At 29.4% G+C, this 26,857-nt stretch overlaps 3 protein-coding genes across 3 annotated transcripts; 1 reads left to right on the forward strand and 2 right to left on the reverse strand.

Annotated features, from left to right (window-relative positions):
• Positions 1 to 235: 235 nt before the first annotated feature.
• LOC139426375 (piggyBac transposable element-derived protein 4-like) lies at positions 236 to 1,984 on the forward strand. The gene has a single exon (XM_071185086.1). It carries the CDS (start codon positions 236 to 238, stop codon positions 1,982 to 1,984), a length of 1,749 nt encoding a protein of 582 aa, XP_071041187.1.
• Positions 1,985 to 5,476: 3,492 nt separating this feature from the next.
• LOC107438399 (apolipoprotein L4-like) lies at positions 5,477 to 15,850 on the reverse strand. The gene is made up of 2 exons (XM_016050683.3): positions 14,417 to 15,850; positions 5,477 to 6,394 (listed from the first exon to the last, which is right to left on the reverse strand). The coding sequence occupies exons 1-2, from the start codon at positions 14,835 to 14,837 to the stop codon at positions 5,580 to 5,582; spliced, it is 1,236 nt and encodes a 411-aa protein (XP_015906169.1). The 5' UTR covers positions 14,838 to 15,850; the 3' UTR covers positions 5,477 to 5,579.
• Positions 15,851 to 17,132: 1,282 nt separating this feature from the next.
• On the reverse strand, positions 17,133 to 26,722 carry LOC107438398 (apolipoprotein L4). Its single transcript, XM_016050682.3, has 2 exons — positions 26,011 to 26,722; positions 17,133 to 21,360 (listed from the first exon to the last, which is right to left on the reverse strand). Exons 1-2 carry the CDS (start codon positions 26,426 to 26,428, stop codon positions 20,546 to 20,548), a joined length of 1,233 nt encoding a protein of 410 aa, XP_015906168.2. The 5' UTR covers positions 26,429 to 26,722; the 3' UTR covers positions 17,133 to 20,545.
• Positions 26,723 to 26,857: the final 135 nt, after the last annotated feature.

The raw sequence follows: 26,857 nt of genomic DNA on the forward strand, positions 1-26,857 counted from the left end.
AAAATAAAATAAAATATACTCGATAAGTTGCAGTTGTTCAATAACTAAAACAGTACTTGTTATTCAAATCTTTACGCCAGGCCTGCCCACGCGCCTCGTTTCCCTTGAACGCGCTACAACGTAATAACCGTGAGCTGCTCACGTGTCGACTTAGGATAGGCCTGCTTTATGCAGTGATAGTCATTCTAACACGTTGTTCAGTTGATTTCTTTTGCGCCCTAAATTCATGAAAGAAATGTCGAATAGAAGAGAGTTATTGGAAAAGCTAAAGAACATAGGTGAAGAGTGTTCCGATATAGAATCAGATGCAACAAATTGGGAACTATCATCTGAAGATGAATCGGATTACATTCAAAGTGAGACATCTGATGCTGAAGAGGCGATCACCAGCGATGAAAATGAAAGTGTCATCAATGTGTCCAGGAGAAGGTGTAAGGTGCTAAGTATTTCAGACTCTGATGAAGAAGCTAAAAACACCTTTCAAGAGACCAAAACAGCTGCCGATCGTACTGTGTGGTTAAAATTTGACAAAGGTGGAATTCCTGGAAGGTTAAAATCTACTTGTGTTTTCAAGGGTGTGAAAGGTCCAACAGGCTACGCAAAAAAGAACATTATGGCAGATAATCTTGTCAGTGCATTCTCGTTGATAATAGATAACTATATTATCGAACATATGAAAAACTGCACAGAAGAAGAAGGCCGCCGAATTTTGGGGAATGATTGGACAACAACATTACCGGAAACCCGTGCATTTATTGGGATTTTATATGCTCGTGGAGACTACGAGGCAAAAAATTTAAAAGTTAGTTATTTATGGTCAGCAAAGTGGAGTCCCGAATTTTTTAGAAGAACTATGACCAGAGATAAGTTGAAGCAAATCCTACGATTTATTCGTTTTGACAAAAAAACCGAAAGAAGTAGGCGTCTCCAAACAAATAAATTTGCCTTGGTTTTGGAAATATGGGGCAAATTCATTGAAAATAGTCAAGCTTGTTATCAACCAGGGCAAAATATAACAGTTGACGAGCAATTATTTCCGACTAAAGCCAGGTGCAAGTTTATACAGTATATGCCTAATAAACCCAACAAATTTAGCATCAAATTCTGGCTTGCATCAGATGTTAGTAGCAAGTACGTTTTGAATAGTTTTCCTTATTTGGAAAAAGATGAACAACGACCATCGTCAATGCTTCTCAGTGAACACGTTGTTCTGAAACTTGTCGAGCCATATACAAGCTGCGGAAGGAATATCACGACCGATAACTTTTTCACTAGCATGTCACTCGCGACGAAATTATTGGCCAAAAAAAAAACACTAGTTGGAACTATTAGAGGATATAAAAGAGAACTACCCAAAGCAGCCAAACAAACGAAGGATAGCATGCCTCGTTTTTCCACTCTCCTATATAAATCACAACATTATGTCCTTACAATATATAAAAGCAAACCGAATAAGAGAGTAGCTGTTCTAAGTTCCAGGCATAAATTTGTGAAAATTGATAAAAGTAATAAAAAAATGTTACCGGACTCTATTCAATTTTATAACAAAACAAAATTTGGAGTTGATATGGCGGATCAAATGGCCAGAAAATATACAGTAAAATCTAGTTCTCGTAGATGGCCCCTCCAAATATTTTTCAATATTTTAGATTTGGCTGTTATAAATGCTTGGATCCTTTACAAAGAAGCGACAGGAATGCAAATACAACGAAAACAGTTCTTGTTTCAATTAGCAAAACAGCTTCCCACCGATTACAGAACTGCAAGGCAGAAAAATTCATCAGAACATGGAGACCCACAAAGATCAACTGCAACATCATCAAATACAACATATTCTGACAAACGCAAAATTTGTCAAGTACGATTTTGCCACAAAAACAAAATAAATAATATATGTGAAAAATGTCAAAAGTATGTTTGTGTAAGATGTACACATAAAATGATTTCCACTTTCATTTGCTTAAAATGTACAAGTAATGAATAAATTATTTTTTTCCAAGTGAAGTAATTTTTTTTATCGTTAATACTTATTAATAACTTGTTGTATGACTGTAAATAATATTAAAAATTAATTTTAAACAAATTTCTTTACATATTAGTTATTCTTTCACTACCCAGTCATTTTGACTGCTTTTGGGCAATATAGGTATATACTAAGTTTCTGTCTTTCTAGTGTTAATAAATATCATTGTTTAGTAATACACATGTATAAAATTTAAAACATTACTGCATCATTTTACTTCATAAAATAAACATTTTTGGTTCAAATGAATCATACGAATTTGGATCATTAAAAAAAAAAAAAAAAAAAAAAAAAAAAAAAAAAAAAAAAAACATTTTTTTAATTAAAAAATATTGGAAAATGATGGAATAGAGAAAAAAGACTAAAAATGTTAAATGGGCTGCATACATGTAATATTGGGAAGTAAGGGTAAGTTTTAAAACTAATATTTTAAAATTTAGATATTTTTTGTCATTTATTTAAACACAATAAATTAATAAGTGGCTTTATGAATGAAACAATTTCCTGAAAGTTTGTAAAGATACCTTAAAAGTATTTAAAAATATAATATCAAATTTTGAAATTAAATACAGTTCGAAATAAAAATTTCTATAAAACTTCAACATGTTATTTTAAAAAATAAAAATATGTACTTCATAAAATGTTAGACGTTTTAACGTTTTTCCACAGAAAAATTTGTCACTACAACACTGACCAAGTTGTAAATAAAATACGTATTGCACGAATATATTTTATAGATCTTATAGAGCACAAATACAATGAACACTTAACAGTTGCTTTTCTATGTAAGTAACCAAAGTAATAGTGGCGTAAATATATGCAGCATGTTAATTGAAAACTCAAGTATACACAGATCTCAAGTATACACAGATCTGTGAGATGGAGCTCCAAATTTTTTTCAACTATTGAGGAGTTTATCATTTAAGTTGTTCAACATTTAACTGTCGTTTGATTTTAGTCGACAATGATTTGATTGTTAGATTGATCGACAATGATCAATGATTTGTTAGATTGATTTCAATCATAACTTTTACATGACGCTATTATTCTCTATTTAATAGCTATTCTTTTATCAATACTTTAAATATTTCTATCAGAAAATTAAACTTGAGTAATAAAAAAAAGTTAAAATCATTAAGAATAAAATACAATACACCATTTTTACAAACTTCCTACTGGACATTCCTCCTGAACGTTGTTGATCGTTCGACTTTAAACGCAACAATCAAAATCTCTATTTTGAAATGAATATTTTATATAAATTATTAATTTGATGAAAAAGTGGTAGAAAATTAAGTCAGTGCTGCATTAGAAAATATTTTGTATTACAATTAGAAGTTTTTGAAACATTTGAATTCCACACGAAATTGTTTGTTTATAGCAAAAAGAGAAGGAAAAAAATACTTCCACTCTTATCTTAAGATGAAAACCTACTAAACTTTTCAGTTTATTTTTGAACAGCATAGTCAAAACAGTTATCTGGGCTAAAAAAACTCGGAGTTGAGAGATGACTCAGAAATTTTCACCTTTTTAGTTTTGAAAACTACTACATTGAAATAAAACTTATTACTTACCATATTCATCATACTATTTCATATCATTAAATTGTTACTTGTATCATAAAAAATGTTCGATATACTATAGAAAAAGAAACTTACTTGTAAGACATATACACTGGAGAGCCATTACATTATGACCACCCTCCACCTATGTATTTATTATTTTGTCTCCATCTTCGCGGCCCGCGAAGCATTTTCTTGTGGCCCGCGAACTAAAATATATTAGTTGTGATTTTTTTACGGACAATTTTCGTAAAAAGTCTATATGGGTTTAAAATACTTTTCTCGTTAATAAAAACCTAATTTCTTCGTTTCTGTGAAATTTATCATACCAACGGTGCAAAGAAAATATTTCTCAGGTTTTGCATCCAAGAAAATANTTTTTTTTTTTTTTTTTTTTTTTTTTTTTTTTTTTTTTTTTTTTTTTTTTTTTTTTTGTATTTTGTGAATATAATTCAGCATGTGTGTATCAGAAATTTTTCGATTTAACTTTTTGAAACCACTCATTTTGGACGAAAATATTCAGACACATTTGTAAATTTTAAATTTAAAATGTAAATATCTATTCTTTGGTGGTTGCAGCAGACAAACCTCAATTTTCTAATTAAACATTTTGTGTTGTATTATGTATGTTTTAATACCAACCTTTTTAAAGTTTTATATCTTAACAATTAGATATCTGTTGCACATTAATTGTTTAATACATAGGTGCACATTAAAGTTATTGTAGCCCGAATTTTTATTATTTATTTAATATTTTTAAAAATATTATTAGTAATAATTAAGTATTTTTAAAAATTTACTTCTTTATTTTAATTTGTAATTCAATACTTTTGCTTTGTACAACTTGGTAAAAATCTGACCGTAATATTTAATGTTTCTTGAAACATAAAAGAGTCCTACATTAAATTTTGATAAAGTTGCAGCCCTCCATTTGATTTGTGTTTTTAATTGTGGCCCTCGGCCTCATGTATGTTGGAAACCCCTGATCTATAACAATGGGCTCGCCCAGGTTTTCATGGTTTCTCACCCAAGAACAATGTTTTCATGGGGCACATTAGGACCCATAATCCTCATAGAACAATCCCTGACGTCTGTAAGCTATTTAAACGTAGTTACAGACCAGGTTCACCCATTCATGACAACAGTTTTTCCAGCTGGGGATGGTGTTTACCAACAGGATAATGCACCATGTCATAAGGGTTGAATCGTCATGGATTGGTGCGAGGAACATTCCAGTGACTTTCAATTCATGTCTTGGCCCCCAAATTCACCTGACCTTAATCCAATGGAGCATTTGTGGTCCTACTTGGAAAACCAAATTCGTGCTGCAACGCTATCCCCTCGCAATGTGAGGGAATTGCAGGACCAGTTGGTGAGCGCTTGGTACCACATACCTCAGACTACCTATCAGCACCTTGTGGAATCAATGCCATGGCGGGTGCTAGCAGTTTTGAGGGCTAAAGGTGGTCCTGCATGCTATTAGCAGGGTGGTCATAATGTAATGGCTCTTCGGTGTATATATGAATGCTCTACAGTTTGAAAAGAAAAATACTGTTTCAAAACTTTCTTTTGTAAACTAGAATAAACCTTAAAAATATTCATTATTTTTTAAAAACCTCTGGGCACTAAGCTAAGGTCTTGTAACAAAATTTCAATTTATGTGTCACTTAAATTTATCAAATAATTACTAAAATTAAAGATAATTTATTTTCAAGTAGTATGTACACATTAGTAGATTTTCACTGTTTGGAATGGATACTAGTTTGCTGCTTAATGACAATTTCATTACTAAAATTGTTGACGGTAATTATCAATGTCATTTAAAATAACTCTATTGAATCTTCACTTACGCATTTCTATAATTGTAATTATGGCAATGAATTAGATATAATTAAGTTATCTAATATTTAATTAAAATCTCAAACAATAGATGAAAGCCAGAAAATATATATTTAGAAAAATATTCTTTTGTACAACCCTGCTTTGTTAACATCTCAAAATAAAGCATTATAGACTGCTTTAATTATTTTCAGTTCATTTTCTAACTGATTTGCTGCAGCTTTTAACTGGACAGCTTGTTCACTCACCGATCCCTTGTGGACATCGATAGAAGCTACAACAAGGTTTGCTACATCCAAAGCCACTCCAATACCAACTAATACACCTTGAGTGACCATTTTTGCTGTGGCTTTTGTGATAAGCTCTGTAGAAGCAAGTCCTGCTTTTGCAGCAGCATTGTATATAAGCATTCCTAGGTCACTCCCCATGTCAAAAAGTTTGAGTAGGCCCAAAACAGTGCGGTGTGTTAGAACAATACAATTGAATAATAGACTATTATTTTTACGGAAGAATATTACAACAAAGACAAAAGCTATAACAACTGGAATTATCTGCTCAAATTCAGAGCAAGCACCAAAACCAGATGGAGCAGCTTTTTCAACAAAAAGCTTAATAAGTTTTTTTAATAAAGAATGCATAACTCCAGTTTTTAAAGAAAGAAAATGCGTAACATCAGCTTTAAAATTTTTCAGACCTTCAAAAATTTCTTGCATTATATCAAATCCAATGATTTTATCCAATAAATCTATTAAGTTTTGAGAATGTTGAAACCACTTAGCCAAGGGTAAAAATTGCTTTCCGTCCTTTGTAAGAATTTCTTGCGCCTTACTCATCTTCTTGCGCAAGAGAGTTGTTTGTGTTACAGCTGTACCAAATACAGTAGCACCACCTGCAAGTGAAGCGATTCCACCAACAGCACCTAAAACTATAGCAGCAGGTGGGAAAACAAGAGATACACCAATAGCTACACCTAAAAATATTATAATATTAATAAACATAATCTTAATTGGGTTGTTCTTTTAACTACTCTCCATACAATTAAAATTACCAATACAATAAATTAAATACTTTGTAAAAAAATATCTATAATACTGACTTGTATAATATACACAAATGCTGTTCACCAAAAATATGTCACCATCACAGAATTTGTTTACTATTGTTAAAAAGAACAAGAAAACTTTTTTTTGCTCCTTTTCTGACCAATGCAAATGCGATTTAAAATTGCTTTTATATGATTTAAAATCACACATCGTGTTTCCAATTCACGAGATTTAAGAATGTGCATAGTATCTAATATTTCAGCAATTTTATATGAAATATCGCGTTTCATATTCACACGATTTAAAAGCTATTGTTATCATTCATGTTCAAGTGACATAAAAATTACTCATTGAAATTTGTATTCAGGCGATTTTAAAATGAAACATCGAGATTTGTATTCATGCGATTTTAAAATCATGCATTGAGATCTATATTCACACAATTTTAACAAATAAATAAAATTTTGCATCGATATTTTTAATAAAACATTGATAAATATTCAATGGATTTTTCTTTGGAAAAAATGTCATGTTTATTAATTACTTTCTACAGCTATGCAAGCAGGGCTTGCAAGTCTGTATTAAGACTGCATTAAATGTTTAATTTAATCTGTATTTTCAATCTCAAGAATCTATAGATTTTTAAAAATGTAATTTCAAATGTGTTGGAACTTAACACACATCAAGAAAGAAAGTAATTTCGTAAACTAAAAGTAATTAATGCAGCAATTTATTTAAAATAAATTTTAAAACTAAGAAAAGAAAATAATTAAAGTATCAATAATTCAAAACACTGTTTTTTAACTTTTAAAATCAATATATATATAAAAAAAATCAGTTGATTTAAATCAAGCTGATTTAAACATTTTTTTAAAAGAGTTTTAATTTTTTTAAAAGAGTTTTAATTTTCTATTTAACTTTACATTGATTATTATATATACCAGCACATATTTCTTCACATTTAGCAGTTTTTTGAAGATATTAAACTAGTTTTTGATTCACTATCTTTCTGTTGTATCCGAATTTTGTAAAATTGACCGCAGGATAAAATTTTGGCTGTTTTATATACAGATATATATACCGGAGTTCACCGTAGGAACAAAAAAGGGCAGGGTGTTTCTTAAGAGAATAGGGCACTTTGAGCTCACTTATCACTGTTAAAATTTATCAAAATCTGTAATATTATGTAATAACGGAATTTGATCTTCATTTCTTAAATTACCCTCTTACATTATTTAACGTGTAAATTTCACAAAGCAATTCTCACTCTAAATATAAAAATGACAGAAAACTTTGAAGCTTTTGAAAGAAAATTAAAGGCAAGATAAAAGATAATCCTTGTGCATGCATTTTCTTCATAAAGAAAAAAGTGGACTAAAAAAGATTAATTGATGAATAACTTAAAAGCTTTTTTTTTAATATTTTAAATTGAAAATTATAAGAAAATAAACATTTAAAGGCTAATTTTTAAATAAAAATTATTTATTGAATGTATATATGTGTATGCATGCATCAGTGTTCTCCCTATGTGTTCTTAGAAAGGCAGCTCGCCTTATTTGCCCTTTGATCCCTATAAATGTACCATCTTTTCCCTTTTTGTAAGATATAAGCTGCCATCCCTTAATAACACTGCCTTTTAATTCACATTCCATTAAAAAATAATAATAAATAACTCACTGTTTAAATAATAATTACACACTTGTAAAATTATCTGTATTTTATAGGTTTATATTTCTGATTACTATTAAAAAAAAAAATTCTCAAAAGGAATTCAAAGGGTTTATAAATGAAATTTTTAAGTGATTTTAAATAGTAAAATTATTTTTTAAATAAATATTTTTTTTTTTAAAAAATGCACCATTAAATAAATGTCATATTCTAAAATTTTCCGTATAAATTATAGAAAACAGCTTTCAAGTTGTTTATCACTGAATCACTTTTTTGTTAACATTTTTTGAAAAAAATTTATGTTCAGAGATTGGCCTTTAGCATCCATTTAATTATTGTTTTTATAAACTATACAAATTTTTCTCCTGTTTTTATAATGTGTGAGAATTACTTTTTGAAATATATACATAAAATAGTATAAGAGTTTAATTTAAGAATTGTTGAAGACCTAGTTCAGTTATTACATAACCGCACAATTACACATTACACAATTTGACAAATTTTTACGGAGTTAAATGAGTGCCCCTTTAAAATTCAAAGTGCCCTTTTCCGTGAGGAAGTGCCCTACTCCTCTTTATTCTTTGGGAGAACTCTACATACATATTTTATATATATATNTACCCTACACTGATGTTTTTTAAGGTTAAGTGCCACTGCCCGGCATACATTTGCCCTGTATACCCTACACTGATGTTTTTTTAAGGTCAAGTGCCACTGCCCGGTATACCCTACACTGATGTTTTTTAAGGTTAAGTGCCACTGCCCGGCATACATTTGCCCTGTATACCCTACACTGATGTTTTTTTAAGGTCAAGTGCCACTGCCCGGTATACCCTACACTGATGTTTTTTAAGGTTAAGTGCCACTGCCCGGCATACATTTGCCCTGTATACCCTACACTGATGTTTTTTTAAGGTCAAGTGCCACTGCCCGGTATACCCTACACTGATGTTTTTTAAGGTTAAGTGCCACTGCCCGGCATACATTTGCCCTGTATACCCTACACTGATGTTTTTTTAAGGTCAAGTGCCACTGCCCGGTATACCCTACACTGATGTTTTTTAAGGTTAAGTGCCACTGCCCGGCATACATTTGCCCTGTATACCCTACACTGATGTTTTTTTAAGGTCAAGTGCCACTGCCCGGTATACCCTACACTGATGTTTTTTAAGGTTAAGTGCCACTGCCCGGCATACATTTGCCCTGTATACCCTACACTGATGTTTTTTTAAGGTCAAGTGCCACTGCCCGGTATACCCTACACTGATGTTTTTTAAGGTTAAGTGCCACTGCCCGGCATACATTTGCCCTGTATACCCTACACTGATGTTTTTTTAAGGTCAAGTGCCACTGCCCGGTATACCCTACACTGATGTTTTTTAAGGTTAAGTGCCACTGCCCGGCATACATTTGCCCTGTATACCCTACACTGATGTTTTTTTAAGGTCAAGTGCCACTGCCCGGTATACCCTACACTGATGTTTTTTAAGGTTAAGTGCCACTGCCCGGCATACATTTGCCCTGTATACCCTACACTGATGTTTTTTTAAGGTCAAGTGCCACTGCCCGGTATACCCTACACTGATGTTTTTTAAGGTTAAGTGCCACTGCCCGGCATACATTTGCCCTGTATACCCTACACTGATGTTTTTTTAAGGTCAAGTGCCACTGCCCGGTATACCCTACACTGATGTTTTTTAAGGTTAAGTGCCACTGCCCGGCATACATTTGCCCTGTATACCCTACACTGATGTTTTTTTAAGGTCAAGTGCCACTGCCCGGTATACCCTACACTGATGTTTTTTAAGGTTAAGTGCCACTGCCCGGCATACATTTGCCCTGTATACCCTACACTGATGTTTTTTTAAGGTCAAGTGCCACTGCCCGGTATACCCTACACTGATGTTTTTTAAGGTTAAGTGCCACTGCCCGGCATACATTTGCCCTGTATACCCTACACTGATGTTTTTTTAAGGTCAAGTGCCACTGCCCGGTATACCCTACACTGATGTTTTTTAAGGTTAAGTGCCACTGCCCGGCATACATTTGCCCTGTATACCCTACACTGATGTTTTTTTAAGGTCAAGTGCCACTGCCCGGCATACATTTGCCCTGTATACCCTACACTGATGTTTTTTTAAGGTCAAGTGCCACTGCCCGGTATACCCTACACTGATGTTTTTTAAGGTTAAGTGCCACTGCCCGGTATACCCTATGCCTGATGTTTCTTCCAATCTATCGTCAGTAAGTATTAAAATACAGAATAAATATAAATATATCAAATAAATATAATAATATTAACGAATAAATTAATATAAAAGTGGATATAACAAATATTTCGGACATTCACCAAAGCGACTATGTCATTGTTGAAATTCACCGGTGAGAGTCAGAAATGAGGGTATTTAGCAAATATTTCGGACATACACCAAGCGACTACGTGAATGTTGACATTCACCGATGAATGTCGACATTATCCAGATTTCGGTGTTTCAACGTAACATATATATCAAACTTAGGAAAAATTAATATATATCCAATTATGAATGCTACTGTGAAGAAAATAAATATTATAAAAATCTTAGAACTAAGAAATTTAATGTTAAAAGTCACAAAATTTAGACCATTTACCATAAAGGGTGATTCCACGCTACTTGTAGCCTGGCATGCTTAAAAATATTTTTTTTTTCATTAAATTTAATAAACTACATACCAAATTAAAGGCCATTAAATGTATTTTATGAATATTCAATTGGTTTTTTTAAAGAAAGTGATGCACTTTCTTTAAATTGTATAAAATGTAAAAAATTGAGTTTAAAAGTTGCAGACTTGACAAAGAGAAAATAAATTTCTTTTGCTATTGCAGCATTTAATATTTATAATTAAGCATGGTATTTTAAGAGATATATTGTATTTACATAATTAATGACTGAAAAAATGTCATTTTTACGTTTATTATTTAAATATGGGGTGCTTATAAGAGAACATGCTTACTTTTTAATGATTTTTTTTTCTCAAATTTTATTAAAACAAAGTAATTAAACGATCAATTTTCTTAAAAATGTGATTTCCTTCAACTATTTGCAGTGTTGTATTATTATTATTTTTAAAAAATTATTATTATTTTAAATATTTTTTAAAGAATTTTTAAATTGATCATTCATTTATTCATACAATTCTGAATTTGCTTTAAAGATAAATAATATGACAAATAAATTGCAATGTAATTTTTTACACATCATTTGCCTGGAGTCTAAAATAAAACTAATTTGCAATAATTAATTTTATAATAAAAATCTAAGTTCAAAATATTAAAAAAAAATGAATAAACAATCATAATTTACTCAATATTTTATTCAATAAAAGAAATCTGTAATATTCTAATGATATACGACCATCTAAGAAAGTTATAATTACAAAGAGAAACTTTTTGTCATGTCTGCAACGTCATGTCCGCAACATACATGTTATATTTAATTTGGTAATTTTCAACTAAATTAATTTTATTTCTTCAAAAGTCTTGTGATTTCTTTTATAGAAATAGACACTGAAATCTTACCTAAAAAAAGTTTTAATTTATTTCATAAAATTCGGAGATTTTGGTGAACGTAGAAAAACTTTCTAAAAGTCATATTTTCTGCATCATGTCCGCAACCCTTCAAATTTTTATTTTGAAGGTGTTTAAATTCATTATAATTTTTAAATATGCATTGGGTTAAAATAAGTTCATTTTAATTTTTAAATATGTATTGGGTTAAAAGAAGACAGGTTTCCTGATTTTATAATGTAAAAAACCACTCACCTAACAAAATTTTTTATTTAATTATGTGCAATCAAACTTTGTAAATGTCATGTCCGCACATACTGTGAAATCGCCCTATATCAATTAAGAAAATACTAAAATACTTTCTTCATGCTCTCAATAATTCTTGTTTAAAGATATCAAATAGATTCTACAATTGCTCCGTTTGGCTTGAGCTATATAACTTCAATACATTTTATTAATAATACAATAATCAAGCAAGGTTTGCCAAGTGGGCCCACTTTGAAACCCCCCCCCCGGGGTTATATATAAATGCTTAATAAATATACTAAACAGATGTGTGTGGGAAAAAAAAGATTGATGACATTTTTCCTTTTATATTACTGTTGCATTTACATTTTATAATACTTGAGTTAAAAATTGTAAAACATTATGTATTTAACAATAAAGATTCAAATATGTATTAGTGATAATGTGTTATTTAAACTTATTTTAATTTTGTTAAATATATTTTATATAAAATTTTTGGATTTATTTCCCTTTTTAAGCTTATACAACACTATTTAATAAATAAAAATATTTACGCAGTAAAACTTTAAAGTTTTTTTTACTAAATGAACAAACCCAATTTTTCCCAGGTTTTTTCAATAAGTTTTATCAAACCCTGTAATTAAAGGACTAATCAAAGATTATGTAAGCTCTAGGTAGAAAGGGGTAAGTTTGAGATTTGTTAATTTCTGAGGACAAAATAAAAGACATGTAGAAGAAATACTGAATTTTTCTTTTCAAAATTAAAATGCAAACAAAAAAAATTTGCACATTTAAAATTTTATTATAACTTTTATCTTGGAAAAGATTCTAATAGATGTGTAACATATTGAAATAAATTTCATCTTGGAAAAATTTCTAATAGATGTGTAACATAGAGATAAAAAATTCCAACTTGCTATCCATGAACTAAATAAACAAAGCTACAGGACAGATGTGAAGTATGACTCTTAAAGAGTAAAAATTAAAAAAGAATGAAAGAGAAGAAATTGTAAACTAATTAAAATGAAAACTGCTTAAGAAGTAAGCCATTGAATGTTTAAGTTTAACAGAATAAACAAAGAACAAAATAAACAAAGCTACAGGACAGATGTGAAGTGTGACTCTTAAAGAGTAAAAATTAAAAAAAGAATGGAAGAGAAGAAATTGTAAACTAATCAAAATGAAAACTGCTTAAGAAGTAAGCCATTGAATGTTTAACAGAATAAACAAAGAACAAAATAAATAAAGCTACAGGACAGGTGGGAAGTATGACTCTTAAAGAGTAAAGACTCTTAAAGAGTAAAAAAGAATGAAAGAGAAGAAATTGTAAACTAATCAAAATGAAAACTGCTTAAAAAGTAAGCCATTGAATGTTTAAGTTTAACAGAATAAACAAAGAACAAAATAAATAAAGCTACAGGACAGGTGGGAAGTATGACTCTTAAAGAGTAAAGACTCTTAAAGAGTAAAAAAGAATGAAAGATAAGAAACAGTAAACTAATCAAAATGAAAACTGCTTAAGAAGTAAGCCATTGAATGTTTAAGTTTAACAGAATAAACAAAGAACAAAATAAACAAAGCTACAGGACAGGTGGGAAGTATGACTCTTAAAGAGTAAAAAAAGAATGAAAGAGAAGAAATTGTAAAATAATCAAAATTAAAACTGCTTAAGAAGTAAGCCATTGAATGCTCTAAGTTTAATTTTACACGGTAACTTTTTCATCAAAATAAAAATTCTAACTATAAATTTGAAGATGAGAATCTGATCAGTAGATTCTAAGTATGGTCAAACAAAATCCATAAAATGGATTTTATGGATTTTGCAGAATCCTTGCCTGTTGCAGAATAAATGTCAAGTCTTGGCAACTTCTGGGCATTAAAAATTCAGAAAGGGACCAAATCGAAAGGTATGACTAACAGCCACTCCCGGGCAAACATATACATAATTTTTTTTTTTTTATTAAGATTTTCAATGCACATTTGCAAGATTCAATTTGCAAATCTATTTAACACCTTGGCCATTGTAGTTGGCCCGACAGATCACGATACGGAAATATTTTCTATAAACTAGACTGCTTTATAATGTCATATGTATTTAGAATTTATGTTATTTTAAAAAGTGACAGCACTAAAGCATATTTAGAAAATTAAAGTGGAGATTACCTTATCGTGATCTGAGGCAGAAAAATCGTCCAGTAATTAGAAGGAGGGAGGGGGGTAATAATGGCTTTAAAGTTTTATTTTATAAAAAGGAATTCGGTTATTGGAATTAAATGAGTTTGCAGAAACAATTTGTATGTGCAGATAGTTTAATTTTGTCTTACTTTGCTCTTAAGTAATTTAACCTATATTTTGGCGTGCAGTTAATTAAATTATATTTCAAAATCGCCTACGCAATATTACAGGTTTAACATTAATTTTAAAAAAAAACTAAGGAACCCTTTTTTTTTTAAAATTTCTTAAGCATTTAAATTAACAAAAATCATACCTCCAGCTATACCAACAGAACTGCCGGTTATTGTGGCGACATTACAATTAAAGCGATCAGTATTGATGCAATCAGCTATCTCTCTTAAACGAGAAATATTCTTTTTCCTGGAAGGAGCCCACTTAGGGCAATATTTCTGAAAACTCTGTCGAGCCTTTTGTGCTTCATTGAAGGCATCGATAATCATTCTCAAATTTCTTCTTGTTAACTCGAATTTATTAGTGAATTCCACATCATTCTCATCTTCATCTGAGGATTCTTCACTCGAAAGATCGCCATTAGCCATGCTCATAACAACTTCTCTAGCATTTTCAAAGATTAACGAAGCGATTAATTTTTCTTCTGCTCTAAGTGATTCAATTGTAGATGTATTGAAAACACTGTTAAATAAGGCCAAGTGTGACATATTTGCTTCGGTCATATTGAAAGCTTTCTTATAAAATCCTATTATCACATCAGTTTTAAAAAATCCGTTTGATTATAAAAGCAGAAGAGAAAAGTACAAACTAAAGCGTCTTGAAAGTGAAACTAAGGCCGTTCCAGGCTGTGTTCAAACTATCATATCAGGCATGCGCAGCACATCTTGCCACTTCGGAGGTTTTAGTTTCACTTTCACTTTAGATTCCTCGCCAGCTATTGTTGCATTAAGACGCATTCTCTGTATTCTAAATGTTATAATTTATCACACACGCAGGTATAACTTTTCCCATGGGGGTTTTCAGAAATTAAAAATTGACAAATTGAAGTGAGGTTAAATTTAAAACCGGTGTCTAAACTTATGCTTTATTTATCTTTAATGATTAAATTGGTTATATTAAATTAATTTATATAATTGATATATTATAACTGATATATTAAATTGGATACGTTTAAAACTGAGTATTGTATTAATAAATTTAAAACTGAATTTTATTTTTAATCTGTATTAGAAGATCTATTAAATTTGGAACAGGAAACTATGAATACGATTTTCTTATACCATATCTCTTTATAGTCTATTAAAATTTGACTTCTTCTACTAAAGAATTAATACCAAAGATTTTTTTTCTTCATAAAAAGCTTTTTTTGGTTACAATAAATGATACCTGAAAACTCCCCATCTCTGATGTTACACTTATCCTCTTTTTGAAAGAAATAATGGGGTGATGTAAGGGGGAGAAGGGAGCCTATTTTCCGTGAGAAATATTTTTTCGGTTTAAATCTTCCCACTGAATTTAATGAGATCTATTCCAGGACCATCAGTCTAATAGTTTAGAAGTTATAAGGATTTTATGTATAAAAAGTACTAATTTGTACTTGAACCTATTTACGCTTCTGATATTACTATCTAAGACACGCAAAATATGGATTCCTGTATTATACACAAGTCAATGGAACAAAAAGTTTAAAAGTTGAAGGATTTTTTTTTTATCTATAAACAATAACTCTTTTTTTTTTCTTTTTTTTGCACGGACTGATTTATATAATTCATATTGCTATCCAGAAGCTTTCTGCATATCTAATGTAAATTTTCCAATGCAATTGTTCACGCAATTATATGAAACCAATCCCAAGACAATCGAACTAATAGTTTAGTACTTGTAAGCGTTTAATGTACAAAAAATATAATTTTGTACTTGCTCTTATTTACATATCTAGCTATACAGACAAGTGAGGTACTGTTCACTATGCATTTTTTTCTGGTTTTATCTAATGAGACAAAAACGTGAAGGGCTGATATTTAAAATGTTGAAATGATAGTACAGAGGAGAGATAGGGAGTTTTCATTTATCACTTCGAAGAAATGCCTTTCTTTTTGTACGATACCTAATTATTGGACTATTTAATCATGGCGAAGAAAATGTATAGGAACCCTAACGTTATGTTCAGAAATATATATCCGAGAGAAAAGAATAACGTGTAAAATCTGTGTCATAGAAGGACAATATTTGATAAAAAGTACTGTATGTGACAGGGGTCTTCACAAATACAACTTTAGGAAAAACGGCAGTTTCACAAATTCAACTTTAGGAAAAGCGGTAGTTTCACAAAATACTTTTTCTTAAAATTTTATTTTTTTATCCCTTAAGAAACGATAAATCCATATTTTTACCATACTTTCGTGTTGATTTTTTAATATAATTTTTAATTTTTCACAAATTATGTCTAAATTTTCACAAAATAGGTACCTCTTACAAAAACCTAGACAGACCCCTGGTGATATAGGAAAGAGACTATTGAACTTTTTTTGTATAACGGTGGGTGATATTTGAAACACATTGCTAGAAATTATTTTACAGAACAAAAAATTTCAACACACTTTTTTCAGTAGATATTACTAAAACTAGCTTAATGTCACACATGTTACTCTGCTCTAATATCTTAATGGAAAAAATAATGTGAAATCTATATTTTACACATATACGTAAATGAAGTATGGTATGTTGTTCCTTCTTTCCAATGAAATTTGTAGACTGAAAATCTTCTTTCTTTCCCTCTTTGTTATTATTATTTTTTATAAGTTTACACTTGCAGCAGTAATCCTGCAACAAGTTTCTAGGTTTAAGTTAAAACTTTCAATATTGATAGAATTATTTTTCCCCAATAGTCAATTCCTTTGATAATTTCAGGTTTCTTTGACCCTTAAACTCTGAATTAATGCAAAATGAGTTTTGAGGAGAGAATATTTTTATTTATAGGTGAATAGTTAAAAAAAAAAAATAATAATAATGACAAATACAATTTTTAAAAAGTTTATAACAATCAATTTCTTGAACAAGAATTGCAAAAATGTTGCTAATTATTCAACATCACAGACTCCACATCAGCGCAAATACGTCGAAACTTGTAGAAGAAAGGGGGGAGGTACTACGACATATCTCCTGGGATCGATAATACTTCAGTGCAAATATATATATATATCAAATATATTTGCAGATTTGTGTAAGCAAAATTAAAACTTAACTTTATGTTAGGTTAGTCTTACATATTTTAAATAGGGACCCATTATTCGTAAAAAGGGATCCAAAAATATGAAAGTTCTAGGTCCTATTTCCAAATTGTGGCTAAATCACAGAATACATTTATTGCTCATTTTCTTAGAATAAAAATATCATTCAAAGGCACAGGTGAAAGCTTCCACATTACAAAAAATAGTTCATGCCCAATGCTCTATAATATATACAGGTGTCAACAAATTAAGCTTGTCACAAATTAAATTAACATCTAAAATGTATGTGTTAAGGTAACATTCATTAGTATATCACATAGTATTCATTATAAAATGAATATCTCCATATTGCTTATATCAACATAGCAATGGTCTTAAGTTTGGCAAATACCACAACACAAATCAGCATAGCTTTTTATAATACAGCTGACTACAATATACAAAAAAATATATAAAAAATACACAAAATACATAAAAAATGCACAAAATACAAAAAAAATAAAATAAATTTTAATAAATTAAATGTTTAAAAATCTCTTTAATGATACAAAATATGTGCTCTGGCCCTAAGTTGTAAACAAGTTATAGTTTTTAAAAAATTGAACTGTGACTATAGCACACTTATTTGGGAGTCGAAAAATATGTAGGAACAATAGCAGCATAAAGCAGAGTTGAAGGGAAAAAAACAGTTTTGTTTTCCTTCCTTATTTCACAAAAAGAAAGAAATAAAACTAGGCTATTTTAATGCCCTAAATTAAAAATAGTTAAATAATAAAAAGTATTTAATAGATTTTTTTTTTCAACAATTAAATTATGTTTTTAATAAGGAAAAATATCCATTTTTCTTCAATGCATATGTATATGCATGTCACTTAACCATGCAATTAAAAATTTAATATCTTAATGTTGTATTAGCAATGCATGTAAAAGAGTAAATTTCTTTTTACTTGTCAGTATGTATGCACATGCCACACTTCAGCATTGTTTAATAAATGTTATTGTTTAGCAACATACGTGTTAACAATTTATAACATTACTGCATCAACAATTTATAACAAATCAATTTACTTGTATATAAAACATATGAAATAAAATTTTTTGATCCAATGAATCACAAAAATTCGAAGCATAAAAAATTTAAGAAAATACATTTTTCCAATAAAAAAATATTGGAAAATGATGAAATTGAGAAAAAGACTGAAATGTTAAAATGGCTGCATATATATATTGGAAAATAAAAGTAAGTTTTAGAACTAATACTTTAAAAATTAAGTAATTTTTGTCTTTTGTTTAAACACAATAAATTAATGGATGAATGAAATAATTTCTTTATGAATGAAATAATTTCTTGAACAAGAATTGCAAAAATAATGCTAATTATTCAACATCAGTGATTCCGCCTAAGCGCAAATATGTCGAAGCTTGAAGAAGAAACGGGAAAAATAAGTTACGACACATCTCCAGGTACCGATAATACTCCAGTGCAAATATTTATGTATAGTACGTCTGCAGATATGTATAAGCAAAATTTTATAACTTTAAGTTTGGTTAGTCTTATTTAAAAGACTTATTCAAATATAACTCTTTTTAATTTGAAATCCCTTGTTTTGTCTATCAATAAATAAGATATCATAAATGTGAACATTAATGTGGATGGATAAAGAAGTGGAAAATACATATTTTAAAATGAACCCATTATTAGTAAAAAGGGATCCAAAAATAAGAAAGTCCAAGGTCCTATTTCCAAATTCTGGCAGAATCACTGAATACATTTACTGCTCATTTTCTTAGAATAAAAATATCATTCAAAGGCACAGGTGAAAGTTTCTACAAAAAATAGTTCATGCTCAGTGCTCAGAAATATATACAAATGTCAACAAATTTACCTTGTCACAAATTAAATTAATGTCTAAAAAGAATGTGTTAAAAAGGTAACATGCATTCTTTAAAAAATGAACATCATCATACTGCTTACATCAACGTAGCAATGGTCTTATGTTGGGCAAATACCTCAACACAAATCAGTGCAGCTTTTTATAACGTAGCTGGCTATAATACACACAAAATATATGAAATATATACAAAATACATAAAATATATACAAAATATATAAAAAATACACAAAATATATAAAAAATAAAAATTTAAAATTTTTTTTGTTTAAAAAACTTTTTAATGATACTAATTGTGTGGCATAAGTGGTAAACAAGTTACAGTTTTTAAAAAATGTTACTGTGCCTATAACACACTTAATTGGGAGTCGAAAAATATGTATGAACAACAGCAGCTTAAAGCAGAGTTGAAAAAAAAAAGTTTTTTTTCTTCTTCCTTTTTCACAAAAAGAAAGAAAACTTGGTTATTTTAATGCCCTAAATTAAAAAGAGAAGGGAAAAATATTTCTGATCAAAAAGAGAAGGGAAAAGTATTTCCGCCCTTAAGATTAAAACCAATTAAACTTTTCAGTCTGTTTTCGAAGAGCATAGTCTAAACAGTTATCTCTTAGTTGGGAAACCGACTCAAACAGAAATTTTAACCTTTTTAGTTTTGAAAACCACTACATTGAATTAGAACTTATTACTTACCACATTCATCATACTATTTCATAAGATTAAATTGTTACTTCTATCTTTAAAAAAATGTTATATATACTATGAAAAAAGAATTTCACTTATAAGACACATGTATATATTAATGTTCTACAGTTTGAAAAAAAAATTACATTTTTACAAAGTTGTTACTAATACTGTTTTAAAACTTTCTTTTGTAAAACTAGAGCAAACTTTAAAAATATTCACTTATTTTTTAAAAACCTTTGGTCACTACTCTAAGGTCTTGTAAGAAAATTTTAATCTATGTGTCTCAAATTAAATGTAAATTTATCAAATAACTACTCAAATTAAAGCAAATTTATTTTGAAGTAGTATGTACTCATTAGTCGATTCTTACAGCTTGGAATGCATACTAGTTTGCTCTTTAATGACAATTTCATTACTAAAATTGTTGATGGTAAATATCAATGTCATTTAAAATAACACTATTGAATCATCACTTATACATTTCTATAATTGTAATTATGGCAATGAATTAGATATAATTAAGCTATCTAGTAATATTTAATTAAAATCTCAAACAATAGGTAAAACCCAGAGAATATGTATTTAGAAAAATACTCTTTTGAACTAGTCTGCTTTATTAACGTCTCAAAATAGAGCGTTATAGACTGCTTCAATTACTTTCAATTCATATTCTAACTGATATGCTGCATTTTTTAACTGGACAGCTTGTTCACTCACCGATCCCTTGTGGACATCGATAGAAGCAAAAACAAGGTTTACTACATCCAAAGCCACTCCAACACCAGCTAATACGCCTTGAGTGATCATTTTTGCTGTAGCTTTTGTGATAAGCTCTGTAGATGCAATTCCTGCTTTTGCAGCAGCATTGTATATAAGCATTCCTAGGTCACTCCCCATATCAAGTAGTTTGACTAGACCCAAAACAGTGCGGTGTGTTATAACAATACAATCGAATAATAGACTATTATTTTTACGGAACAATATTACAACAAAGACAAAAGCTATAACAACTGGAACTATCTGCACAAAACCAGAATAAGCACCCAAACCAGCTGGAGCAGCTTTTTGAATAAAAAGATTAATAAGTCTTTTTATTGAAGAATGCACAACTCCATTTTTTAAAGAACGAAAATCTGTAACATCAGCTTTAAAATTTTTTAGACCTTCAAAAATTTCTTGAATTATATCAAATCCAATGATTTTATCCAATAAATCTATTAAGTTTTGAGAATGCTTGAACCACTTAGCCAAGGGTGAAAATTGTTCTCCGTCCTTTGCAAGAATTGCTTTCGCCTCATTCATCTTCTTTTGCAAGAGAGTTACTTCTGTTGCAGATGTACCAAATACAGTAGCACCACCTGCAAGTGAAGCGATTCCCCCAACAGCGCCTAAAACTATAGCAGCAGGTGGGAAAACAAGCGATACACCAATAGCTACACCTGAAAATATTATAATATTAATAAACATAATCTTCATTGGTTTGTTCTTTTAACTACTATACATACAATTAAAATTACCAATACTATAAATTAAATACTTTGTAAAAAAATATCTATAATACAGACTTGTATAACATACACAAATGCTGTTCACCAAAAATGTGTCACCATCACAGAATTTGTTTACTATTATTAAAAAGAACAAAAAAACTTTTTTTTTGTTCCTTTTCTTACCAATGCAAATGCGATTTAAAATTACATTTATATGACTTAAAATCACACATCGTGATTCCTATTCACAAGATTTAAGAATGCGCATAGTATCTAATATTTTAGCAATTTTATGTTAAATATCGTGTTTCATATTCACGGGATTTAAAAGCCATTATTATCATTCATGTTCAAGTAACTTAAAAATTATTCATTGAAATTCGTATACAGGCAATTTTAAAATGAAACAATGAGATTTGTATTCATGCGATTTTAAAATCACGCATTGAGATCTATATTCACACTATTTTAACAAATAAATAAAATTTCACATCAATATTTTTATTGAAACATTGATAAATATTCAACGGATAAATGCTTTCGACATACTTTTTTCTAGTTCAAGTTTTAAGTATTTTTTAAATGTTTTTGCACTTATTATTTTCGGATTTCTACTTTCGGCTTTCTTGGTTTTTTACCGAACTTAGCAGTATGAATCAATATAAAGTTCCATAAAAATTACATATTTCTATAACATTTGTCATTTTCAAATAATTTTCGCCAAAATGAGGTGGTGATGAAAGGATTGAAACTAGTAACAAGAGTTAGCGTGTGAAGAGTTTTTTTTAATTGAGATTTCATGTTCACAAAAAGTTTTTCTTTTTATCTAAGTCTGCTATTCTTTAAAGACTGTCTCAAATATGTATTTTTAGAATCTTTATAGAAAAAAAAAAGTACACACAAGGCAAGAGACAGACCTAACTAAAAAAAAAAACTTTCTATAAACACAAAATATCAAAAACTTCCTGCAAGTAAGTTAGACTCTAATAACTAATATCAACTCTTACATCACAACCCAATTCTACTGAGATTCTTTCAAAAATCAATGATTCTTTCTTATAAGTGTTGTAATTTTTATTAAACTTTACATGGATTATTATTTATTATATATATACCAGCATATATTTATTTACATTTAGCAGTTTTTTGAAGATATAAAACTAGTCATTGATTCACTCAACTCTTTGTTGTATCCGAATTTTGTAAAATTGACCACAGGATAAAACATGGAAATTTTAGCTGTTTTATATACATATACAGAAGTTCTCCCTAGAAATAAAAAAGGCCAGGGCACTTTTAGTTCATTTATCACTGTTAAAAAATTTATCAGAATCTGTAATAACTGAATTTGATCTTCATTTTTTAAATTACCCTTTTACATTATTTTACAAGTAAATTTCCCAAAGTAATTCTCACTCTAAATTTCAAATTCACAGAAAACTTTTAAGCTTTCAAAAAAAAATAAGAAAATTAAAGGCAAGCTAAAAGACAATCTCTCTAAACATTTTTATAAGGAACCTTCCTGCTTTTTGATTCTTATAAATGTGTCCTCTTTGTAAAAATAAGCTGCTCTATCCCTTAAGCTCACTTCCTTTATATTTTAGGAAAAAGTTCTTTTCTTGACTACCTGTTTTAATTTAAATTAATAGATAATAATAACTTTAATTTAATTCCTTCATTTTAAAAAGATTTTTCTTATGTTGTCCAGTCATCTAGTTAAAATTGACATGATATTCGGCCTCAGACATATTCACATTAAAAAAAATTTCTTTCAAAATTTTAGATTAAATTTTTTAAAGGTATTGTCAGATTATTATACAAGGGTTGGGATTTCTTTAGGAAAAAAGTATATTTTTTTCAAGACACTGAAAAGGACAGGATATAATTATGATCTAAAAATAACCAGTACAATTGTTTAGCAATAACTCTTGGCTTGTATTTAAACACATAAAATTTTATGTAGTACAAAAAAAAATTGTAAGTTTCCCTGCATATCTCTTTTTAAAAATATTGTTTTCGTAATTTACTTTTATACAAAATTATAATATCTATTTAAGCTATTATAATATTTTATTATTTAACAGATTATGTCTTATTCCCATAAATAAATATAAATATGCATCTGTACATCTAAATAAAATGTGTGTATTTTATTATTTTAAGTTTACATATTGTAATTTTTATATAAAAAAATTTATTTAATTAATTTAATAATTCAGAAGAAATCAATTATTTCTGGTTCAATATTTATGGATTTCTTTTTTGAGGAGGGAGGGGAGAGTATAATAATGAATTATTTTATAAAAGTTTCAAATTTTTCTGTTATTTCAATAATGAGTGAAAATCACTTTTTCAAGTATACACATAAAATGGTACAGTAGGGAACCGATTATCCGGAACGATCGGGACCATCGCTATTCCGGATAACTGATTTTTCCGGTTTTCTGAATCGCTACAAAGAGCCGTTTGTTTATTGTTTAACAAAAAAATGTTTTTTTGGAAATAATCTTAAAAAGAAGAAAAAATGATGAAGGAATACACTAATGATTATTTCCAAAATGATGGTAAGGTAAACATCTTTCAAAAAAGAAAAAAAAATNTGGATTTCTTAAATTTTTGTTATTTTCAACTCTTTTTATTTAGTTTGTCATTGATGTCAATACATAGATTTATATGGGAAGGGAAAAATAGCCATCACACCCCCTTGTTGCACTTGTCTTTGAAAGTTTGCAGTTACTTCCACTATCATAAAATCATAATTATTTAGAATGTCTAAAGACCATAGAAAGAAATTATTGCCTTTTTAGAATAATAATGCCCATTTTTTAAACTTCTGCACCCTGCCCTTTTTTCTGCCTAGAATGAGCTCTGAATTACATAATATTACACATTTTGATGAATTTTGAAAGAGGTAAGTGAGCCCCCTTTTATGTGAGGATGTCCCCTGCCCTATTTTTATTTCTAAGGAGAACTTTGAATTTGTTATATATATCACTCATGGGCTGCAATAGTGGCACAACTAAAAAAACATGTGTTTTGGTCTAACAACAGGTGTAAATATGAAAATGCACATTCTTTTCAGCAGCAATACCAGCACAACTCTAGCTCAAGTTGAAGGTAATATTCGTTTAAGAAAGCTAAAGAATTTCTTATGCATTTCATTAGCAATGAAAACTTTAAACCCACTTATCACAAAACACGACTTTTTGAGTTGTGCAGCTGTTGCAGCCCATAAGCGATATATTAATATCAAACTTAGGAAAAATTAATCTATCCAATTATGAATGCCACTGTGACGAAAATAAATATTTTAAATTTGTTGAGAAACATCATAAACATATTAATACAAGAAATTTAAACATTATAAAAAACTCAGAACTAAGAAATTTAATGTTAAAAGTCACAAAATTTAGACCCATTTACCATACATCAATTCAGAAAATTCTAAAATACTTTCTTAATGTTCTCAATAATTCTTGTTTAAAAATATCAAATAAATTCTACGTTTGTTCTGTTTGGCTCGAGCAATATAACTCCAATACCTATTAATAATGCAATAATTAAGGGATTAATCAAAAATTATGTAAGCACTAAAGGGGGAAGTTTGAGATTTATTAATTTCTGCGGGGGAAAATAAAAAATTCAAAGAAAAAACTCTTAAAATTTCTTTTTTCAAAATTAAAATGTAAACAAAAAGAAAAATTGCACCTTTAAAATTTTAATAACAACTTTCCTTTTGGGAAAGTTTCCAATATATGGGTTACATATAGATAAAAAATTCCAACTTGCTCTCCAGGAACAGATAGGGAGTATTCATTTTGGGTAAAATAAAGAGTCAAAGTTAAAGAATGCAAGAGAAGAAATTATAAACTAATTAAAATGAAAACTGCTTAAGAACTAAGCCATTGAATGCCCTGTCATTACTCTAAAAGTGAGTTTTGTGCTTTTGAGTTCTTAGAGCACACTTTAAATAGTCATGACACTCAGTTCAAAAATACGAGACAAAGTTTAATTTTTTATAACTTTCCCATCAAAGTAAAAATTTATATAAACTATAAATTTGAAGATAAGAATCTGAAGTAATATCAAATAAAATCCAGTAAAAATGTTCCCCGAAGTTCTTTAAAATCCAGAATCATGATAATTCTTAAAGATTTTAATTTTTTTTTTTTTTGTTGCAGTTTGTTTGATAAATTATTTAAAATATGTATGAAAGAGAAAAATGGTGTCACTTGAAAACTATGACCTGGGTTGTTAGAAAAGTCAACAGATAAATAAAAATTGCTTACATTTCATAAGTTGAAGAAATTTCCCCCATCTACATGTTTTTTTTTAAAGAAAAATTTGCAAGTTTAAAATCTATTTGGCACCTTGGCGATTGCAGTTGGCGCGACAGATACGGAAATATCCCCTTTTGCTGACAGTTTATTTTAGTTTCCTTACTTTGCTCTTATGTAATTTAACCTATATTTTGGTGTGCAGTATTTTAAAATCTCCTATGCAATGTTACAGGTAAAATATTAATTTAAAAAAAAAAATTAAGGATCTTTTTTTTTTAAATTTCTTAAGCATTTAAATCACAGTATTAATAAGTCATACCTCCAGCTATACCAACAGCACTGCCGGTTATTTTGGCGACATTACAATTAAAGCGATCAGTATTGATGCAATCAGCTATCTCTCTTAAACTAGAAACATTCTCTTTCCTAGAAGGAGTCCACTTAGGAAAATGTTTCTGAAAACTCTGTCGAGCCTTTTGTGCTTCATTGAAGGCATCGATAATCTCTTTCAGATTTCTTCTTGTTAACTCGAATTTATTAGAGAATTCCACATCATTCTCATCATCTGAAGATTCATCACTTAAATGACTGCCATTAGCCATGCTCTTAACAACTTCTCTAGCACTTTCAAAGATTAATGAAGCGATTAATTTTTCTTCTGCCTTAAGTGATTCAATTGTAGATGTATTGAAAACACTGTTAAATAAGGCCAAGTGTGACATATTTGCTTCGGTCATATCGTAACTTACATATAAAATCTTATCATCACATTAGTTTTAATCCATTTGATTAAAAAAAAGCAGCGAAGTGAAACCAAAACTTAACATGCGTTGTGTATTTAGTAGTAGCTAGAGTATATATAGAGTATATTTAGTAGTAGCTTAGAAGGCACTCTAGTAGTAGCCATTCGAGGATATATCAAAGATTCAGCATTGATAGTATGGGAAGATTGGCAAAGGGAAGTTTCCCTTCTTCACGCGAAGCTTCTTTGCTGGCTATGTTTACGAATCATATCACGCATGCGCAGTCGGAGCTTTCCCCACTTCGGAGGTTTTACTTTCAGTTTAGATTCTTGCCTCAGCTATTGCTGCGATAAGACGTATCCTCTGTATTCTAAATTTTATAATTTATCAAACACGTCGGTATAGCTTTTCCATAGGGGTGTT

Source organism: Parasteatoda tepidariorum, chromosome 1, assembly GCF_043381705.1.
Source record: "Parasteatoda tepidariorum isolate YZ-2023 chromosome 1, CAS_Ptep_4.0, whole genome shotgun sequence".
Lineage (NCBI taxonomy): Eukaryota > Metazoa > Arthropoda > Arachnida > Araneae > Theridiidae > Parasteatoda > Parasteatoda tepidariorum.

What these genes read in the sequence shown, in the direction of transcription:
- LOC107438398 (XM_016050682.3), bottom strand. Translation starts at nt 26,428, where the DNA reads ATGACCGAAGCAAATATGTCACACTTGGCCTTATTTAACAGTGTTTTC. An exon ending in TGCTGTTGGTATAGCTGGAG is followed by an intron (nt 21,361 to 26,010) that starts GTATGACTTATT and finishes TAATATTTTCAG; the next exon opens with GTGTAGCTATTGGTGTATCG.
- LOC107438399 (XM_016050683.3), bottom strand. Translation starts at nt 14,837, where the DNA reads ATGACCGAAGCAAATATGTCACACTTGGCCTTATTTAACAGTGTTTTC. An exon ending in TTCTGTTGGTATAGCTGGAG is followed by an intron (nt 6,395 to 14,416) that starts GTATGATTTTTG and finishes TAATATTTTTAG; the next exon opens with GTGTAGCTATTGGTGTATCT.
- LOC139426375 (XM_071185086.1), top strand. Translation starts at nt 236, where the DNA reads ATGTCGAATAGAAGAGAGTTATTGGAAAAGCTAAAGAACATAGGTGAA.